The sequence below is a fragment of the Phaethon aethereus genome (genome assembly GCF_964289735.1).
Source record: "Phaethon aethereus genome assembly, chromosome: 1".
NCBI lineage: Eukaryota > Metazoa > Chordata > Aves > Phaethontiformes > Phaethontidae > Phaethon > Phaethon aethereus.
The window spans coordinates 54,742,586-54,762,984 of NC_138575.1; the positions used below are offsets into that span (position 1 = coordinate 54,742,586).

At 42.7% G+C, this 20,399-nt stretch overlaps 2 protein-coding genes across 3 annotated transcripts in view; both read left to right on the forward strand.

Moving 5' to 3' along the window:
• The window catches only part of NR1H4 (nuclear receptor subfamily 1 group H member 4), a gene marked incomplete at both ends in the record, with an annotated part of 35,362 nt that extends 34,157 nt beyond the window's left edge, over window positions 1-1,205 (forward strand). For both annotated transcript variants that reach the window (XM_081996470.1, XM_081996471.1), the window contains one exon: window positions 967-1,205. In XM_081996470.1, the coding sequence (XP_081852596.1) occupies window positions 967-1,205 (239 nt within the window). The remainder of the gene's footprint in view (window positions 1-966) is intronic.
• A 6,786-nt stretch (window positions 1,206-7,991) lies between these two features.
• Window positions 7,992-19,502, forward strand: GAS2L3 (growth arrest specific 2 like 3; the record flags this gene model as incomplete). The annotated part of the gene is made up of 8 exons (XM_082000267.1): window positions 7,992-8,021; window positions 9,003-9,171; window positions 9,558-9,676; window positions 11,130-11,271; window positions 14,978-15,041; window positions 15,746-15,884; window positions 17,150-17,257; window positions 17,989-19,502. The coding sequence occupies 8 exons, from the start codon at window positions 7,992-7,994 to the stop codon at window positions 19,378-19,380; spliced, it is 2,163 nt and encodes a 720-aa protein (XP_081856393.1). The 3' UTR covers window positions 19,381-19,502.
• Between the last annotated feature and the right edge of the window lie 897 nt (window positions 19,503-20,399).

Here is a 20,399-nt window from a genome sequence, read left to right on the forward strand (position 1 = left end):
TGAAGATTTTTATTGAACAAACACCAGCTGCAAGAGCGGAAGGACAGTAGCGAGCTGCCCTCTCTACCGTAAAGCCTTGGAAACCGATCTTTCAGAAGTATCGGCACATAGTGTCTCAGCCCTGATTACAGGCTTTGCTGTGAAAATTAGTTCTTTGATAACACAAAACTAACCAGCTCTACCTTCAAAATACAGAGAAATTGTATAGTGCCTGGAACAAACTGACTGTCACAGGAATGGGAGAAGAGAAGCCTCATGCTTCAGGACAAAAGACAGGCATCAAGGTCTCCAAATCAGGTTACATGCAAGATGGGAAGGTGAAGCAATTGCCTGGATCTTTGAGCCAGAGCGGCTCAGGAAATTTTTTTACATTAAAAATTTCAGTCACAAAACCTCCCATCCTCCTTTTTCCTCCCTCTCCAAATACCTAAACACATACTTCTATATGAACAAAATTAAAAGACAAGTATTTTCTAACAAAGAAATTTCATTGAGGATGAAGATGTTTGATTTCTCCTTGATGACCTGTACACACATGCTTCTCTACTGGTCGAATTTCGCGGTTGTGCTATACCTCCAAGAACTTACGCTGTGCTGCTCGGTTGTTGCAATGCATTACAGGACGTACTCAGGTGCAGGACTGCATTGGAAGGTGATGATACAACCCAAGAGAAACATTTCCAAGTTAAACCTCTTCATTTTTTGACAAAGTTGAAAGTTTTCCCTAGTTAGAAGTGGGAAGCTTACATGAACACCCCAAATCAAAAATACAGTGTTAGAGCATTTTTATTCCCTCTTAACTTGAAAACAAATGTTCTTGGTAGGTGTGAACATCAGTGCCCAGTGTAAATGTTTGAATACGTTGATATTCATCTATCGGTGTAAATATTTACTTTGTATCAGAGCATATATGTATATATATAATATATTTGCTAATTACTTATTTTCTTTTAAAACCATAACCAGATCGACAATATATAAAGGACAGAGAGTCTGTGGAAAGGCTTCAAGAACCTCTGCTAGATATTCTACAAAAATTCTGCAAACGTCACCACCCAGATAACCCTCAACACTTCGCATGTCTTCTGGGCCGTCTTACAGAATTACGGACATTTAACCATCATCACGCGGAGATGTTGATGTCATGGAGAGTGAATGATCACAAATTCACACCTCTTCTCTGTGAGATCTGGGATGTGCAGTGATGAATACTTTTTATTTTATTTTAGGAGAAATATCTTTTTAAAGGACCACATAGCATTTATTTTCATAGAAAAATATCCCACAGTACATTAAATTTTCTTTACTGCATTTTTATAGCAACGTGCCATGAATTCATAAAAGCCATTTTGTTCACTATACACAGAATATTGTATAGCTATCAGATCTTCACACGTGAGTGTAACTTTCTCTGTATTTATATTCTCTGATCAGAAAGAGTCCACCAGCTCCTCAGAGGAACCCTGTTAATTCCTGCTACAATTAAGCTGATTGCAGTTACAGTTCCTCTTGACAAATGGGGAAATGCAGGTTTCCATTCATATTTTTTCATTGCAGTGCTTTTGTGCTTGGCCTCCGTTAAAGAATATATTTCAGATAATAAACCAGCTCAAATGGTTAATGTTATAGTCATTTGCTGTTCAACTGTGAAACGTGTTCACCTAAGACATACAAGCTCTTATTTCATCAGAAGATGAAAAATTATGTAATGGAGAAAAACCACACACACACACACACAAACTTTTCACAATATAAACATGTAACTTCATTTGTGTTATTTCAAAGTAAAAATTATACAGTATCTATACTTTGTGAAAGCGCATCACACGTTGTTTTACTTAACACCTTTCGATTGTTGATGCTCAGCGGCTCTGAAAAACACCATCGCCAACATCCCCGACACAGGTGAGCATGTGCGAACGCTGCGCAGGCGGCGTGGGGTCCCCCATCCTAAGAGGGGCTCTAGGCCGGGTGGGTGGTTTCCTTGTGCGTGCGTCTGTCCCGAGCAGCGTCAAACCGGACGGCTGGGACACTGATGCGCCGACCACGCTTGTCTGCCAAACTGTGGCCCCGGCACCGCTGGCAGCGCCAGCTGTGCGCGGGAAAGGCCTTGGGTGCAGAAGCGGCCCTTCGCCCTGCTGTGAAAAGGCGACTTCGGGTGCAAGCGCCTCTGTGGGCGGGCGCTTCCCTTGACCACCGGGCACCCAGCTCCCACCGCCGATGAGCAAACCCGCCACCGCTGCCCCCGGGAAGCAGAACTGCTTTCAAACGCAGTTGGTGACACCAGATGGAGGGGACGTTGAGACCCGTGCTTTCATGACAGCCGAAGCGGCCGGCGGGCAGGAGGCCCATCTGCCGCAGCGCCGGTGCAAGCGGCGGCCGGGACACTGAGGCCTTGACCCGGCCTCCGTGGGGGCCTGGCGGGGCGGGGGGGCCGGTACCCCGTGACCCCGCGCCCTGCACCGCCTACAAAGGCCGCATCCCTGGGGGAAGCCGGAGGGGCGGCTCCGCTCCCCAGCGCCTGCCCCGAGGCTGGTGGGAGCGCTGCGGGGGAGCCTCGGGCTGCCTCGAGATAAATCGGGTACCGCGGAGACCCAGGTGCGGCAGGCATGGCCCCACCCCCCCCGCCCCGGCTCCTCCCCGCGGGCGCTGATTGGTCCTTTCGAACAGAGCGGCCGGCGCGGGGCGGGTGGGGGCGCCCTGGTGCGCGGCGCGGGGGGAGCGCGGCGCGGCGGCAGCGGCCGGTGAGTACCGTGGAGTGCGGCCTGGCCCGCCCCGGCGGCATGAGGCCGGGCGGCGGCGGCGGCGGCGGCGGCAGCGGCAGCGGCAGCGGGGCAGGGGGGGAGAGCAGTGGCAGCACGGCGGTGCACAGTTCCCCCGGAGCGGGGCGTGGCCGGGGGGTGGTGGTACCCTGGACCCGACCCGCCGGGAAGGTGAGGGGTGCCTGAGCGGCGGCGGTGGTAGCGGATCCGGTCCCGCATGGGAATCGGGGCGCCGCTGCGGGGTCCGGCATGCGGCGGTGCATCGGGCGCGCAGCTCCGGAGCGGCGGCAGTCTGTCAGTTACGCCTATCTATAGGGGCAGCGCTGAATAGGCGTTGAGCATCGCATGTCACGGGGAGCCCCGTGCGGCGGGGACAGACCCCAGTATTGGGCTACCCCTGTTACCGGGATCGGCTCAGTCACCCTTCCAGGGGCAGCGGCTCCCATCCGGCCGAGTTAGCCTCTCTGGCATGGATGTGGCGAGTGAAGAGCCGCGACACTTACCCTGGGGAAGGGAGAGGGCAGAGTTTTTGCATAACACCCTTCAAAGCAGCCTCTCCTGTGCCTCACACAAACATTTGAGGACGCGGTGCTGTTTTTGTAGGAAATTTGCCCCAGTGCTCTTGGCTAAAATACTCATTCGTATTGTCTAGTAAGCCGAAAAACGTCTGGCTCCTTTCTTTCCCCAAAAGCTGGCTGTATTCCAGGGATGCTGTGTGTCACCTTTGGCATAGTATCAGATCAAGACATGGGAAAAAGTACATGTATACCTTTAGGACCTATAAGGCATTGCTGGCCTATGCATTTGTAATTCTAAATGTACTGGGTGGGTCTTTCATTATAAGACAAGATTTTATATTTAAGTCATCATAACTTCCACCTGACTATGTCCAGCCAGCAGCCCGCTTCTTGGACATCAAGCGATGCTCCCCTCACTGTTGTTTTCCTGGAAGAAGTGTGGTGTGGAAATGTGAGGGAGAGAAGAGTTTGTGGGCGAGCGGCAGGGGTAGCACGTCTCATGTTAACCTCTTCCCAAACTGGATGCTCTGGTGGTAAAGGAGCCGTCTGCACGTCTCCTGCGGAGATGCCAGCTGTGGAGACGAAGTGCTCCTCCCCGATTTCAAGTGGGTTTCTCTGCCCTGACAGGTGAATCCTGGGCCTTTGCTGTTCTTTGGAAGGGGAGAGCAGGCTCGCTGCTGCGTGCTGTGTGTGCTGTCACCGAGAGGTGCATAAAGGCTGTCCCCGAGGTGAGCAGTCAGTGTGCCTTAATGTAAGGAATTGGTTGCCACCTTAAAGCCGTGGACCGACCAGTCTGGTTCTTTCTCTTTTGTGCCTCTGAGGCCTCCCCAGGGAAGCAGAGCTCCTGCTGACTCAGTAATGCAACAAAAGGGCTCTGTAATTGCTTTAGTGACAGAGAGAGTAGTGCTCCGTGAATGTCTCTTGTGCCTACTGCTTTGCTTCTGCATGTTAGGGTATGTGTACCAAAAAAACCACAACATCTTGGCTGTCCTCTAGGAGGTTTCAACAGATATTCATTTGACAGCTTCTTTCATTTCAGAGTCTTGAAAAACATGGGTTTCGGTAGGGACTGTCAAGACCAATCTACAGTTTCCAGCTGCTCTGGGTTAGTCTGTTGTGACTGCCTTTGGGTGTTGATGGAATAGGAGATGATGTGTTTTATATCTTAAATAAAGGGTGAAGATGTAAAAGTGTTTCTACCCAAGGTTTTTTTAATCAGTCTGTGAAGCCAAGGCTTTTTAGTAAGTCTGTGAATCCCTTTAGATTCCACTTAAGCTAGGTCAATGGCTGCTTCATCCATGTTTTACGTATCTGTGGAGTTCTGGATTTTTTTTTTCTTTGTAAACTGTGCAGTTGAGTAAAATGGGATTTGGACTCACTTCTTGCGCTACAGAATGGCTTGTAATTAGTGTAGCGTGTCTTGCTGGTTGGGCCCCAGTGAATGATCTATAAAACCTGATACCACTGATACAAAGCCAGCTATCTTGTGTACCATCTAAGAGCATGTGCTTAGCATACTGAAGTATTTGCGTAAAGTGCTTTAGTATTTGCTGACTTTGCTGTTTCTCAGATTGCCTGGGGGCAAAGTGGTGGGCTTCTCTCTGGAATGCAGAGGCAGACTGTGGTCTTGTGAGGCTGTCTTATGAGGGTCATTTCCTTAGAAATGCCCGTCTCTATGCCATGTGTGAGTAGATAGGAAATAAATCTGAAAAAAAGGTACTTAATGTTGATCCATAGCTCTAGACCTTTACTGGAGGTTTGGCAGTTGGCCAGCCAAAGGCAGCTTCTGCCTTCCCCAACATATCATTTGTGGCTGATTGCCCATCTCATAGTAAATCAGTGTCGCTGTATCAATCAGCCATAAGGCGCTACTAGGCAAAGTTTCTCCTCTCCCATTCCATGGAGCCTGTTGGCAGCAGAAGCGCCAGCAAAAATGAAGTGTTTTCTGGGAGTGATGCTGGGGGTCGGGGACCTTTACATTTGCTAAGGTGAAGCTGGGCTGGTTGCACCACTGGTTGGGAAGCACTTGCAAGTTTCTGCTGCTTCCCTTGTTTTAAGAGATGAAGAAAGTAGAGAGCCCTTGGAGGGACCTTGGGGATGTCAGCTGGCCTGGAGATGGGAACGGCATGGTCTGAGGCTGTGTGTGGGACGTGATACAGTGCATTTTCATTCTGTGGTCTTTTCTTTCACAACTGTGAGCCCTGAACACCAAATGCCTGTTCTACGAAGGTGAGGTGATGAAATGGGCATGCGTAGAGACTGATACAGTTCTATCTGGAGCTGCCTGAATTCAATATCAGATACTTGCTTCATTCATTATGTAGGGCTTTTTGATGCAAGGAACCCAACTGGTTTTAGAAGAACTCAGATTTGGTTATGACTCTACCTGGTACTGCAGTATTTGCCTCACCCCAGCACCTTCTGCACCTTTGCAGGCTGACTACTTGAAGGTGGCAGGCTTGTGGATCTTCTCATCCCATACCTCTCTTTATAAGTGATGAGGCCATGTTAATCTCTATTCCCTGAATCTGAGAGCTGGACTGTTTGGGTTCTGAAAATGGCTAATTGTTGCCATATTAATTTTTCAACTCAAAATTCATGCAGGATGGTCTGTATCATAAGCAGTTTTTTTGTTAAATGTTATTCAGATGATAATAAGTGAAGCCGCTTGACTTTCTAGAGAGCCCTTTGGCATATGGGCTTACAAAATAGCTTGTTTTAGAAGAGCAGGCCCTTGAAGTTCAAGTGCCACAATTTTCCTCCATCTCCTCTTTTTTTTTTTTTTTTTGACTAGTTTTTGTTTGGCATGTCACAAAACTGCAGATGCTGAGCATTCTTGCGATAGCTGCTGTGTGAATATTTTGCTTTGTTCGTGTTTTGAGTGCTCCCTGTGAATTAGGCTGCCTTTTGTTTTCCCTTGGCAGTTAGTATGCTAGAGCTCTTGTTAGCCTATATGGAGTTCCTTATTTTAATGAGACCAACTTCTCTACTGGCTGTTCTGCTGTTGTTTTATTTATTTTTTTTAATCAATGAAGCCTCTTACTGCGACTCTCTTGGGACAATAGCTTTCTTATGCTAAAGTAAAATGTATTCCCCTGGACAAAGCTGTGGGAAGCATAACATGCTCATTAGTAATGCTTGGTATATACTCTGCCCTTCCCTTGTTCATTCATAGAAGGAAAAATGACATCAAGGAGAGGATGACACTTCCCCCCCCCCCCCCGCCTTCTTCCCTAGAAATAAAAGGAAGGGGAATGGTATCACTTGAAGTGTCTCTGATAAAATTTGATAAGTGCTAGCAGTCCTGAGACAAGGACTTGTTCAAGGATTCAAGGATACAAGGAAGGAAGGTTGCTCAGTTGCCTGTTGTAGAGGTAAGTTGTTTGAAGTGCCTGACGTGTGTGGTTCTGTGTAGTGTGTGAAGTTTAAGGCAGTGGAAGGCAAAAATAGGGGGGAAATGGTACCATTCTGCTTTCTGGGTAAAAGGAAGGGGGAAAATTTTTAAAAGCATTAGAACTGCTGTGATGTCTATTCAGCCTTTTGCTGTAGGAAGGCCAGGTTGTGCAACAGATGGAGGAGGAGAGAAGAATGCCATCTACATATAAAGCTGAAACATCTGGGACAGGAGAGGGCAGTTATTTATTTTTAAAGGAAAACAGATGAGTTAAAACTGTCTGAAAATGTCTGCAATCTGCTTTCCAGCTTAGTCAGTAAGATGAAATTTTATCATAGCTATTAAGTAACAGAGCAAGAAAGTTGTTTTTAACTGGCTTCAAGACACAGATAGGCGCATTTTGAAGTTGTAATGCCTTCCAGTACCACTGTGGAGAATTATGCGAAGGAAATTCCTTCTAGTAGGTGTGTAACACAGCTAACCCGGTAATACTGTGTATCTCTAGACCTGGAGCCTACATAGAGAGACTTGCTGATTCCCAGCCCAGTGTACAGTTTGTGCTGGATTTTCCCATGATTGAAAGCATTGCTGGAAAATACTGTGTTGGCTTCAGGAGTGAAAGCGTTGACCAGTTTGCCTCTAAAACCTTCCTTAAGAATTGTTTTACCAGGAGATTGTCCTGGTAACCATATTGCTGCAATGGTTTGCAGCATTCTGTTGGAAACTTGTGCACGTGCTAACAGCCCAGAAATCAAAGTCAAAATTCCAATCGAAATTAATAAAAACATTGATTTCTCTCATGTATCTATGCAAGAAGAAATCTCTTTCTTCAAAATTATTTCCTTGCTTTAAGATTTTCATAGTCTTCAAAGTATTTAATGTAAACTTGGGATGCATATATGTGTGTGCACACATGTACAAGACATACTTGTGATAGCTTAGAAGGAAAGAATGAATGCCAACAGTGTTAAATCCCAAAATGGTCTGGAGTATTAAAAATTCTATTTGGCAAAGTAAATGCCTTACAGCTCCTTAAAATCATGCAAATCTTTGAGTATCATTTATGCGTATGAAGTTAGTTGCTACTGTGTGCTGTAATAACTGCTACTTTATTTAAGGGCAGAGAACCGAAGCTGACTGAACGCTGGATCAAAACCTTTGCTGCCAAGGTACCTCCCTCTTTCGCTCTTCCATTCCCTATTAGACTCACTCTCATTTTGCCAAAACAGGAAAATAAGTTTTCTTGGGATTTTCATGAAAGCTGGACAGACTGTATTAAAAAGTCTCTTCTTTTCCCAGGGGGAGAAACTAATGTAAATGCAGCTGACCATGCAGAATGCAGTTCAGGTAAATTCCTTTTGTAATGTTTGAATTCTGCATAATACCTTTTTTTTAATGCAAAAATCTACCCTGAAGCAAATTAAATGCTAGAATCTCTAGTTATTAGAGTTTTATCTATCATTTTAAAAAAAAAAAGTAATAGTTTTTCCCTTTTACAAATAGAGCAATATGACAAGATAGATAGCCCAGTGTTATTTCAGATAGGTGATCCCTTCTCTTCCTAAGCCCTCTTACATAAGAAGGTTTTGAAGTCAAAGGCTGAGATTATTTAAAAACTTGCTTGATGATTAAGAGGTCTTTTTAAAACCCCTGTGTTCTAGTTAATCACTTAAATATAAATAAATGTATTTTATAAACACACACACTTCCTGGACTGAAGGAAAGTATTTAAGAGTACCAGAAGGACTCTTTCTCTTTGGGAATTTTGTACATGAAATTTCAGTGTGGTCCTTTTCTTGAAATGTAAAGGTACTCATCAGTTTGAAAATATGCAAAGAGAAATGCTAAAGATTTATGTTCAAGAAGTGTTTATGTTCTTGCATGGGAATATGTTTCCTCTTTTTAACATCATCATTTTAATGATTTAACCACAAAATGCCTCTGAAACATTTGATCAAAGGAATCAGTAGTCTGCAGTAAATTATATGATAAACTGCTGATTTCATTACTTAAAATTTGCTGAGGGGTGAAAAAAACCCCCACAAATTTGATACATGTTTTTTTAATTTAATATCCAGGAAAGTATGTAATTTTAAACCCAAAGAAGTCAGAAGAATGAATGTAGTGTTGCTTTTGATGCAGGAGTTACTAATGAGACCTGCACCATTCCCGATTGCTGTTCAGTTGGTTTGGTGTATCTGTCTGAAGGGGAACGAACACTTACTCTTTGAATAATAGATCTTTAGCATAAATCAGAACTGCAAGTTTCCAATATCTGACTGCAAAAATTAGAGCTCGCTGTCTTCAGCTTACTGAAGTCTTCTGCAGGTGTGGTTTGGCGATGACCTTCCTTTAAGTCCCCGAAGTCCTCTGACTCCCAGACATGGGCCAGGTTTGGCAGATGTGTGCCTGTATGACCAATGGATATCTGTGCGGCATGAAGCAACTTTGGTGCCTATGCAAGAAGATCTGTCAATCTGGCTGTCGGGCTTGCTGGGTGAGGTTAAAAATAAATCACACTCTAATAAATTTCAAAGCATTTTCCAATATTCCAGTCAACACTGACACTTCATACCTATAGTATTATTAGGATCTGGTATATTTGAGTCTGAATGGCTGGGAGAATTGCATTAGAATGCATGCTTCGGTTTCAGATTTTATTAGCTGACACCTCTTAGAGGTAGGATGATTAATAATTCTAATTTGTTTGTGAATCTTGTTAGTCTAATTGAAATCTAATTAAGTGGATATTTGATTTTCGTTTACCTACATATTTCTACTAATTTTCAGTCCTTAACCCTGGAATGCTGTGTGAGTTGCCTTTGAGTTCATATGAAACTTCTTCGCGTTTTGTGGAGTAACTCTAAAATTGACCTTTTTTAGGAATAGAAGTCACAGCAGAACAACTGCTAGAAGAACTTGATAATGGAGTGCTACTCTGCCAACTGGTTGGTGTTCTTCAAAACACAGTTAAAAAATGTTGTAGCTCAAATAATTTAAGGGTGAGTCATATTGTGATTTTTTTTTTTAATGCACATATAAACTTTAATTGTAAGAACTAGTAAAAGGAAAGCAGGTGAGTGAGGCTTCCCAAAGTGATGTATGCTGTGTATGCAGAGATTAAGGATAACGTGGCTTTATAGATGGATAAACTGGCCTTATGCAACAAATTACTTATTCACTTTGTTAGTCAAATCCTAAGTTTTAGTTTGATTTTGGTAGAAGTCTTGCCAGAGGGAGATTTAGTCAGTCTGGAGTTTGATTGTTCCCCTGATAACATCAGTGTGGGTTGCGAACAAGATACCCATTGATACTTAGTGGTATGTTTTATACCAGAAACTGGTGGCTAAACTCTAGCATATAGGCTAGCCATGAAAATACCCATGTTGAGATGTACCTGGAGATGAGCTTCAAGTGTTTTTCTTAGGAGCCAAGGCTGAACTGAAACATAAATCTCAATCAACTTCCAGTCTGTGCTTGTACAACGAAAAATAGTGGTGTGACACTTCGGAGTACGAAACTGCATAATGCTGGTGCAGGTAGCATACGTTCAATGTACAAGTGCCCAGTATAGCTACAGCAATGCTTGGATTTGTCATATAGCAGATCACCAACTAATGTGCCGCGGTTGGTAGTGTTTCCCTTGAGGGCAGGAGGAACTTTTTCACCATATCCAGACCATTTTTTTTGGTGTGTGTTTACCTTTCACTGTTTTATCTAGTAAAACAGTAGTTTTAAAAAAATGTTATTTACCAGTAAGCAATATAATTACTAATATTAGAATTATTATTAATTGGAAGGGGGACAAGACAGCAGTCTTAGGATGCCAAATGGTATTTATACAAGAGCCATACGAATGCTGCAAATCCTTAGGGATTTTTTAAGAAGGACAAGATGCCCAACTTGCTTACTTTTTAACTGATTCTTTAGTTTTGAAGATACCAGTTTAAAAACAAGTACGTACTGAATTGTTTTAAAGGAGATTGCCCTTTGCTCCCTTCTGATTCCCTCCACTTTCTAGAACAGGCTCTAAAATGCTGAAATCTGGCAGCTAAGTATAGTTTAGTTGATTTGGGGTTCTCTCCGTTCATTCTGCTGCTATGAACGGAGCCTGGGAAGGGGGAATAATTATCTACACCTGTGAAACCACCAGTAAGACTTTTACCCCAGCACGTGGGGAAATGGGGAAGCAACTGTATGGGCAGTTCTGGGAGAGGTTGCAGAGCTAAGGATTATTCACTTAGTGACTGTTCACAAAAATAAGATGGAATGCCTTCTGCATTAGCGTAGGGTTTTTTTTTTTAATAGAATACATGGTGGGTTGAACACAAAATACTTAGTAACCACTGTTTGTGTACTCTGAGTTTAGGGTTTATTTTCCTTTGCAAATATGCTTTGAAATCTGTTGGTAATGTTGATGTGCACAATGTACTTTTTGTTTTCTTCCCTTGCCAGAATTTTCCTATGAGAAAAGTTCCATGTAAGAAGGATGCTCCATCAGGATCTTTTTTTGCCAGAGATAATACAGCCAACTTTCTTAACTGGTGTAGGGCCATTGGAGTTGATGAGACTTATCTCTTTGAATCTGAAGGCTTAGGTAAATCTATCTTTTTGTAAGACTTGCTTTGATCTGTATGTAGATAACTACCTGGTCAGGGAGATCTCTTCTGTATAATCTTGTGAAGCCTTTGTCACAACTGTACTGGTCTTGTGCAAGCTATTAATGCTTTTATTTAGTTTAAGGCAGTGTTCACGTAAAAGCCTTGAAAAATCAGTTCAGTGACTGCTCTAACTCGCACAATGCTTTTCCAGCCTTCTAAGAGTTGCCGTGTGGGAGGAAGGTGGGGAGTGACAGCTGTACAGCAAACTCACATGTTTTCCTTCAATAAAAAGGCCTACTGAGAAACAGAGGAGAAAAGTGGTGTTTCGCTTTCCCTGTGCGGGAAGACCACAGGGCCATGGAGTCAACTCACAATAGGATCCTTTATTCGGTATTAGAGCTCGTTCTTGTTGCAGAAGGCCCTCGGAATAATGCATTCATGACAGCTAAATTTGGTAACTACATCAGGGCGTTGTGCCTGAAGTGACAACAGTCTGTTGGTAATTAACATTTACTTCAGGACCTACTTGACGTGACTCTAAACCATTTGTATTTTCCCATTTAATAAGATATAAAAATAAATACTGCCAACTGTGTGTATGCCTGCCCCAGTGCACAGTCTGTCCCTTATAACAAAGAGCTTCTAGACTGATATTCCAGATGGAATAAGATTTTTTTGACTGCTAATTAAGGGGAACTGTGCTTTCATTGCATTGTAAATAATGAAATACTCTTCTACCAGCTATTGTGTCAGTAAAAATTAATTACCTTTTGTGGCAAGCCACATACTGGGTGTTTTTGGGGTTTGTTTTTTTTATTAAAAAAAAATAAAAGCAGGCAAAATACCTGCCTGTCAAGCAGAATAACAAAAAATTGCAAAGTACCTTTGTTTTCAGTAATCAAATGAATTTGACACCGTATTTACTAGATTTTCCTGAAGTCTTTGTGCCTATTTAAATGAGAGGCACTGTTTTCATTAACTGATTTCCTTTCAAGCTCTCCTCCCTGCTAGTTGGACTGCCCATGCCTTCTCTACTGGATAAGTCATCTTTAAAATAGTTGTGAAAACCTCCCTATTTGCATCTGTCTCATTCTGATTTAACTAGGGAGTGTATCTTTCTTCAGTGCCATGAAATACAGATGAGTAGGAGAACTGAGCTATAAGAAAATCAGTTTTAATATTTTTTTCAGTTCAACTTATATGAATTGGATTGCTTAAACATTGTAGTTCCTTTAAGTGGATGGGTAACTAGAACCTGTTTAGCCTCCCTGAGATAAGCAGGCGGGATTTCCTAATGCTGTGGCTTTCACTCATAGCCAAGAAGTGTTTTGAAGTCTGATTGTAACTCTTGACACAAGCTTGCTTTGTGGCATAAATATGTTCTGTGAGCCCTTTTGGCAGTCAAAATGAGCAGACTTGCAGCCTCCTTGATGAAACATTCTTTCCACTGATGTTCACCATCAAACTTGCAGCTATTCTTTATGAATGAACTAAGGGAAAGACAATTTGACAATTGTCCCTTTCCCATCAGATATATGTAGCAACACTTCCTGAAAAGTGTGGATGGCTGTGAAGGAAAAAATTAAGTGGCTCCTGAGACAGCAGAAAGGGAGAGTAACCATCATGGGATGCCCTTTGACATCAAGCCGAAACAAATGTCTTGATCTCGGCGAGGGAGAGATTTGGATTCAGGCAAATTATGCCACTCCTGTTACAGCTGACAAAAACACAGAGATTAAATGACCTCCAGTACCTTTAGATTATGGCTGAATCAACTTTCTGTTTTAGACTTACACTTCGTAATGAGATCTTTTAAAAAGTAGACTTACAAACTGGAGTAGATGGTATAAACAAGAACATCTGACTTCATACTCAGCTTATACTTTAGGAAACACTTCAGTCTTATTTAAAGCAAAGTTGTTTTAAATACCAAATTGAACATCAGAAAGATGTTAGATTTCATCTCTTAAATATAGAGCTGGCTCATTAGGTTTCTTTTTAGAGTGAATTTCCAGTTTCAAATGAATATTGTTGCTGCACGGTGTGAAGAAAGTCAGACTTTGTTCATGTAAATGTTACACCATATGAAAACGGTGTCTGTAGCTTTTCTCATGTCTTATGTTAGATGGGGGAAAGAAACATGTCATGTATTGGGTTGAAGGGACTTGAATGACCTTCTCGTCCAGCCTTTGGTTTCTGAGTTATTAGGCAGCATTCCTAGTTGCCTAAGAAAGCACAAGGGATAGTTTGTTTTCTAAAGCATTCATACAACTGTTCTTAGAACACGTTGAGGCTTAAATGGGGACAGAGGAGGAAGTAGTTACTTCTGTGTGAGATCTTAAACTATTTTCTTTCTCTTTTCACGGCCTTGTTTTTTTTCCCCTTTTTCTTGCACACCTAAAGAAGGAAGTTTCAAGAAACCAAAGCAGGCATTGTTTGCCTTCTGCCTCTTCCATTCTTCATTGCCACAGTAGAAATAATTGAATACTTACATTTCAAAGTTGTCAAGAAAACGCAGAAGACCTGCCGTGGTCATCTTCACACCGTGTGGCTATCACTCCACTCTTCCATCTCATTCTTCAGCTCTCCTGATCGTGATTTAGTGTGCCTACATGGTGGAGCGCATGCAGCTGTTAGAGCTGCTCTGAATCGAGGGTTGCAAAGCAGCCTCTGTGTTTGGCACTAGCTGGGTTAACGTGGGCACAGCCTTTGAGAAGCAAAGCCTAGGGCAAGCCTTTGAGAAGCAAAGCCATGGGCAAAACTCTGTGCTACTAAGGTGTCTGAGAGAGTGTTGTTTCTTTTCTGTGATCCCAGCCAGCATCTGATGTTCAAATATGAGTGTTTGTCTCTTAAACCAACGTCATTCTCCCCTTCTTCTTACAGTCAGGGGCTTTGACCCTCTTTCTCAGGTAGAGCCTCACAAAGATACCAAATTCTGAAGAAAACCTTTGGGTGGGTGGGGCAGGAGGTGGGGGCTGATAGGGAGGGGGAAATGAGGGTATAGCATGGGGTAGGGGAGCTGCCACTGGCAAAGTGGTATCTACTGGAATTGGGTGAATCTGCCATTTGGATTGGATCCTGCTAGCACCTAGAACTTTTAAAGTGATAAGAAAAAAGTTCTGTTGCTTACTGAAACGGTAACAATCACTCAGATTATTCTTTCACAGCCAAGGGTTTAAACCACTTAGGCTGACGGGCTGCATACCATCCACTTGTCAGCCAGGTCCCTTGCGGTGTGTTCTCCTACGGTGGTTCACATACACAGTGTGTGTATTCTGTGTCTGTATGCATGAGCATGAACGGATGGGGTATATTTTCCTATTTGCAGCTGTTGAGTGCTTCTCACTTTTAAGACTGCTATAATGCATTTGGGGGTAGGGAAGGGAAAGCTCTCGGATCTCTTTCTTTCTATTTCACATCAAGAAGGAACATCATAAAACCAAATAAAGCCTATTTCTCTTAGGAGGTAGAGAAGAGTTTGATGTCAGGAGTCCCACGATGGGCTTAAACACTTCATGGAATAGAAAATCAGAGTTGGAAAGCATATAGTGCTTTATCCATGGTAGCGTAGCTTGCCTCTGGGTAGAATGATGGCAAAGTTATAGTCATCTATTCCTTACCTTCCCTTCTCTGTACCAAATTGCACAGGCCTCCCCACAGTAAATATCAGCTGTAACTCCCTTTTATTCTCTTGCCTTTTAGTTTTGCACAAGGATCCAAGACAAGTGTATCTTTGTCTGTTGGAAATTGGACGCATCGTATCCAGGTATGTGATCCATACATGCTCTTAACAAGAAATTGAAGAACATACTCTATTAAGTAAAAGCTAAGACGAAGTTAAGACAATCTGTGGTCGTTAAGTGCAATGCAGGAGATGTTAATTCCGTGCAGAAAGTAACGAGTAGCTTTTCTAGAACCACCATACGATACGAGTGTTTTTTCAAGTATTTATCAGATTCTTTTCATGAAAAACTGCTGATCCACACTGCTTTGTATAGCTGTATGCTTAAATGCTACATTCAGCTTATAGATATGTGTGCATTTTAGAAGAACTCAGTGAACATTAAATATGATTTCAGGGTCTTTATTTTTTTTTAAGCTTTTTGGCAGATATGGAATCTTTAAATATGAATCAAGTCTTTATCATTCTCTAAATTTACACTTCTTATTTATTTCTAGTGCAGAGCAGGAAGCTTTAAGGTAGTTTATCTAAATAGGATGTGAGTTGTGTAGTTTTGACTATTTTTACTGCCTTCTCTGGTAGCTCTAAGACTACCTTTGGGAGAGCTTCTACTCAAAAATCAGAGCAGCTCCTTCCCTTTGGATTATCAAGGCAGTTATTCCTCTGACTGATGTAGTGCAGTTCCCTGTCAGTTACGCTATCCAGAATTTTCCATGTTTGATATCATCAGTTTCTTTTTGTTTTCTTTAGTAAATTTGCAATTAAACACGCTATGTATTTGTGTTGAGGTATGGAGTTGAACCTCCTGTACTAGTAAAACTAGAGAAGGAAATTGAGCTAGAAGAAACACTGCTGATGACCTCTGGACCACCAACAGCTATTAGCACAGCAAAGTCATGTTGTCATCATGGGGAGCTACATGAGGCAGTAAGTACTACTTATTTGTTGTGATATGGGCTTTAAATCAAACTCTAAGTTTAGTACTTGTATGATCTGGCTCAGTAAGCATAGGCTGGTTTTCGTCTAATATTTGTGAGCCTCCTTAAATAAAAGGACAGTATGCACCTCATTTGAACAACTATTTTTTGTTGCTCAAATATGTAAGCAAAATGCTGTCATATATTTTGGAGTTAAAGCCTCAGTGCATATAACTTGCCTTGATTTCCTTGCCCCCGCTTCTTTGAGTATAAGAAATACTCTCACTCAATTTTTATGATGTGTCAGTATTCTATGACTGTAATGTATGCCGCTCTTCAATTTGATATTTTTGTAAAACTTCCTCAAATGTTAAAGCAGGCTTTGAAACTCTTTTGAAAAAGACTTTAAATAAAACCTCTGTAGCTGTACCAATTGGAAATGAATATGTTTGCAGAAAAGGAGATTATTTGTACATCTTGTTCATCATTCCTTTTGGACCAATTCACTACTTCCCTATTTTGCTGAAAAATGCATGTTAAGACTTTAAAATTAATTTATTTTAAAGTTCCTTTGTGTTGTAAAGTAAAACTTCTGCTTCTTTGGGAATGTCAGCCATCAGGTCCTCACGCTCTCTGAAAACTCTCACTATTTTTCCTGCTTGGCAAATAATCTTGACCTTCCAATTTGTTACATTTCTAAGTGGCTGTAAGAGGCACATCTTCTCTAACTCTGGACTTATTTGGGGACTACCTTTCTCCTTTTTTTCAGTGGTTTCTTTCTTGGGTGTCACACAGAAGATTAACTTATAAAAGCCTTACAAAAAAATTAGGAAGAAAGGTGAAGTAGCCCTGGGTCAGGTGTAGCAATGGATTTGGTCACAGGAGAGACTTGGGCACTTGTTGCAATTTCAAGAGACCATAACAGTGTCTTTACAAGGTCCTGGCTGGAATTTGATGCTACTGTGCATAGTGTTACGGACAAATCTTAGAAAGGAAAGTAGAAATAGCTTAAAATTGAAGAAATCATGAAAACTGGATCAGAACAACTTGAAACATTTGTCTGTACATACAGTTAGTTCTTTCTTTTAATCTTTTATTCTACGTTTTGAAGCTCTATGTAGCTGAGACTCTCTTGTGAGGGAATAGAATTCTAGTGTTTTCTTAGATTATGGGATGAAGAGATCAGTATCTTTCCTTGTATAAAATATTTCAATAAACTGTTAATCACATGCTTCTGTCAAAATACTAAGAAATGCTTTCAATTTTAATAACTAGGTTAAACATATAGCAGAAGATCCTCCTTGCAGTTGTTCCCATCGATTTTCAATTGAATACTTATCAGAAGGACGTTATAGACTGGGAGATAAAATACTCTTCATACGAGTAAGTAGTTTCTCAGAATTCCAATTTATATTCTTAATGGGGAGAGAAATGCTTTTAAGTGGAATACTTCATTTTTATAGTATTGTTTTAGAATTACAGAATGATTTAGGCTGGGACACCACGTCATCCAATCAATGATTCAAAGCAGATGTAGCTAATTAAATCTTATAACCATTGATTTTTACAATCAGGCTAGACTAAGCAAGTTAAATGTTTTGCTGTGGTGTTTCTAAAATTTCAGTAGCAACTTGCAATATAAATAAGGATAATGAACAAGCAACGTTCTCAGGATATTCTATTGCAAAACCTGTATGCTTGGGGTTTATAATTTGTAGGATCGTTGAGCACTGTCTTCAGCAGGTGTCAGAGTTTCTGGGATTAAAATGTTATGAGGACATCCATAATTTGAACAAAACCTATATCCAAAACTTGGTATACTAAATAAAGATGCTGACAGAATGGTTAAAATGTCTTCTTTACATATGCTTTCGTTATTTCCCCACACATAATGACTGTCTCTGCAGAAGAAACTACCTAAGAAAAGAATTGGGAAGCATAAACTTATTTATCACATAATTTCTCTTTTCTAAAATGTTTCTCTGTAAGAAAGGAAGTCCTATTTTTAGTCGATTTCATTGACACTAATGTAAGATGAAGACATGATGCCGCAAAAAACAAGATAAAAATTTCTCTTGTTCTTCTGCTCCCGCCCCCTCTGCCTCCGTTTTCAGATGCTACATGGCAAGCACGTGATGGTACGTGTTGGTGGAGGCTGGGACACTCTTCAAGGTTTTCTGCTTAAATATGATCCGTGCCGAGTGCTTCAGTTTGCAACTCTGGAACAAAAAATCCTGGCATTTCAGAAAGGGGTCACCAGTGACAACGTCCCCAACTCGTCAGTGAGAACTCAGGAGCCTCCTGTCATGAATCCAATGTCAGCTGTCAATATGTTTCAAAAGCAGCCATCGAAACCCCCTACTCCTGTTCCAGCTCTAAAGGCTGTCCACGGGGCCAGTGCCAAGAAGGTTGTAGCTGCACGCCCTCAGTCCCCTGCCCTGGCACCACCAAAAGTGCCAGCGCACCCATACTCCACAGCCAAGTCAGTGTCAGTCAGGTCCAAATTACAAGGGTCTTCAGCGACAGGCGCGCAGTCTCCTTTCAAACCAGTAGCTGGCACCTCAAAGAAGCTGGAGTCTCCTGCACACAACTCACCAGCTTCTGCTCCTTCGCAGCCTGTAAGCAAAAGCTCTTCAACTGCCGGAACGAGAACGGTCCTTGTTCACTCCGAAACGTTACGCAAACGTATTCGGTCCCCTGATGCTCCCAAGGTGAAGTTTGCCCTGCCTCAGGGCTCCCCGGCACCGGCGGTGCACCCTGCCCTCTCGTCCTCTAAAAAACAGTCGTCTCGCTTGCCTGGGACAGCTGAAACGATGGCTTCAAAACAGAAGCGTGTCCCTGCTAAATGCAAACCTGTATCTGTCACTAAAACCAAACCGAATTCAGTTGCTCCGAGGGCTGCTTGGCTGCCTGTGACAAATCTGCCTGCCGTCGCCAAGTTTGCACGTTCTCAGCAGCTCCTTGCAAAACCTCCTTCTGAAAATGCGGTTCAGACCTCAGGAACTGAGTCTCGGCGTCCTCAGAAACCTCCACAAACAGCTTCTGACCTGGCAAGGAACCCAAAAAGTGCTTCAGTCCTAAAACACTCAGCTTCTGCGCCTTCCCTTGCAGTTAGCAAAGCATCAAAGTCGCTGGTATCTACAAGCAAAAATGTATCATCAGCTGTCAATAAGCAGCCAAATGTCAGTAGATCTCCTCAGGTTGGACCTGCTTCATCCAAATCTCCTGAACGCACTCCCTTATCCGTTGTACGACTTCCTCAAACTTCAGCCAAAGCGGCAGTGACCAAAAAGCCAGCGCAGCCTTCCGCAAAAGATCAACCTTCAACCAAAACCTTGCAAGCTAACGAATGCTTGGCCCCAGCCACCAAGAAGCCTCTCCCTAAGGGAAAATCAGAAACAGCATGTAACAAAGGAACGCCTGGTGCATCAAAAGGTCCTCTTGTGAAGAGCAGGCAAGATGATCACTATTTTGTTATGACAGGGAGTAAAAAACCCAGAAAGTAAACTTACTTGTTACTTTCTGTGGAAGTCTTCGTTTTCTTCAAATGGGTCTCTTGTATCTGCTACACTGAGGACAAGGAAAAAAGTTAAACAACACTACATTTGCTGTGAAACACTAGGTATAACCTACATTTTGCCGCATTACTTAGAGCGAGAACTGTATTTATTTTGCGGTTTCCAAGCTTCTGTTTGGATGTATTTAGAAGTGAGCTTGCTTGCTGTGTAGCACCATGGAATAGAGAATATCCCTATTTGCTGCTAGCCTGACCTGCCGCGGGAGAGGCGGGAGGGCAGATGGGAGCTAGGGCTGCTGCTTTTGCTGCCGCTCGTTTTCAAGGGAGCGAAGGCTGCTCAGGACATGCCTGCCCAGGGCAGAGCCTGAGCGATTCACGTGGTTCTGGCACATCTGCATCGAGGCCTGCGGCAAGCGACAGAGCGCTGTGCACAAGCTGTAAAAGTTCTAATGCCTCAAACAAAGCTGCTTTTTTTTTTTTTTTTTTTTTTTTATTTCAACAGTGTCCCAGAACCCAAATTTGGGTCACCTACAGGTATTGGAGAAAGAAATTTCTAGTCATGTTTAGATTTGACAGCTGCCGTGATCTGTGTTCACTCTGCTCCCCATATGCCTTAAAGCAGCTTTAGCTCGCTTGGAAGTGGAGACTTCTTGGTTTGTGTTAAGCTGGACAAGGAAAATCATGGCCTTGATCGCTCTCCCTCGTTGTGCCTTAGCCTCTCAAACTCATGACGGGTCTCTTCAGTGACCAATGCTACTTTTGAGACCCTGGGCAGATAACCTGATTTTAGCCCAGTCTTTTCTAGAAAGCTCTTGTTGCACGGAAAAAAGCGCCGGAGTTGCTGGGAGGGCACTTTCCCCCGGAGATGGATCCCCAGAGCAGCTCCTGCTCCTGGGATGGAGCCCCAAGGCAGCTCCTGCTCCTGGGATGCAGAGCGGCGAGTACTGCATCTTGCTGCTCTGCAGGAGTGGCCTTTACGTGTAAAACTGAATTGCTAAATGCTTCCCA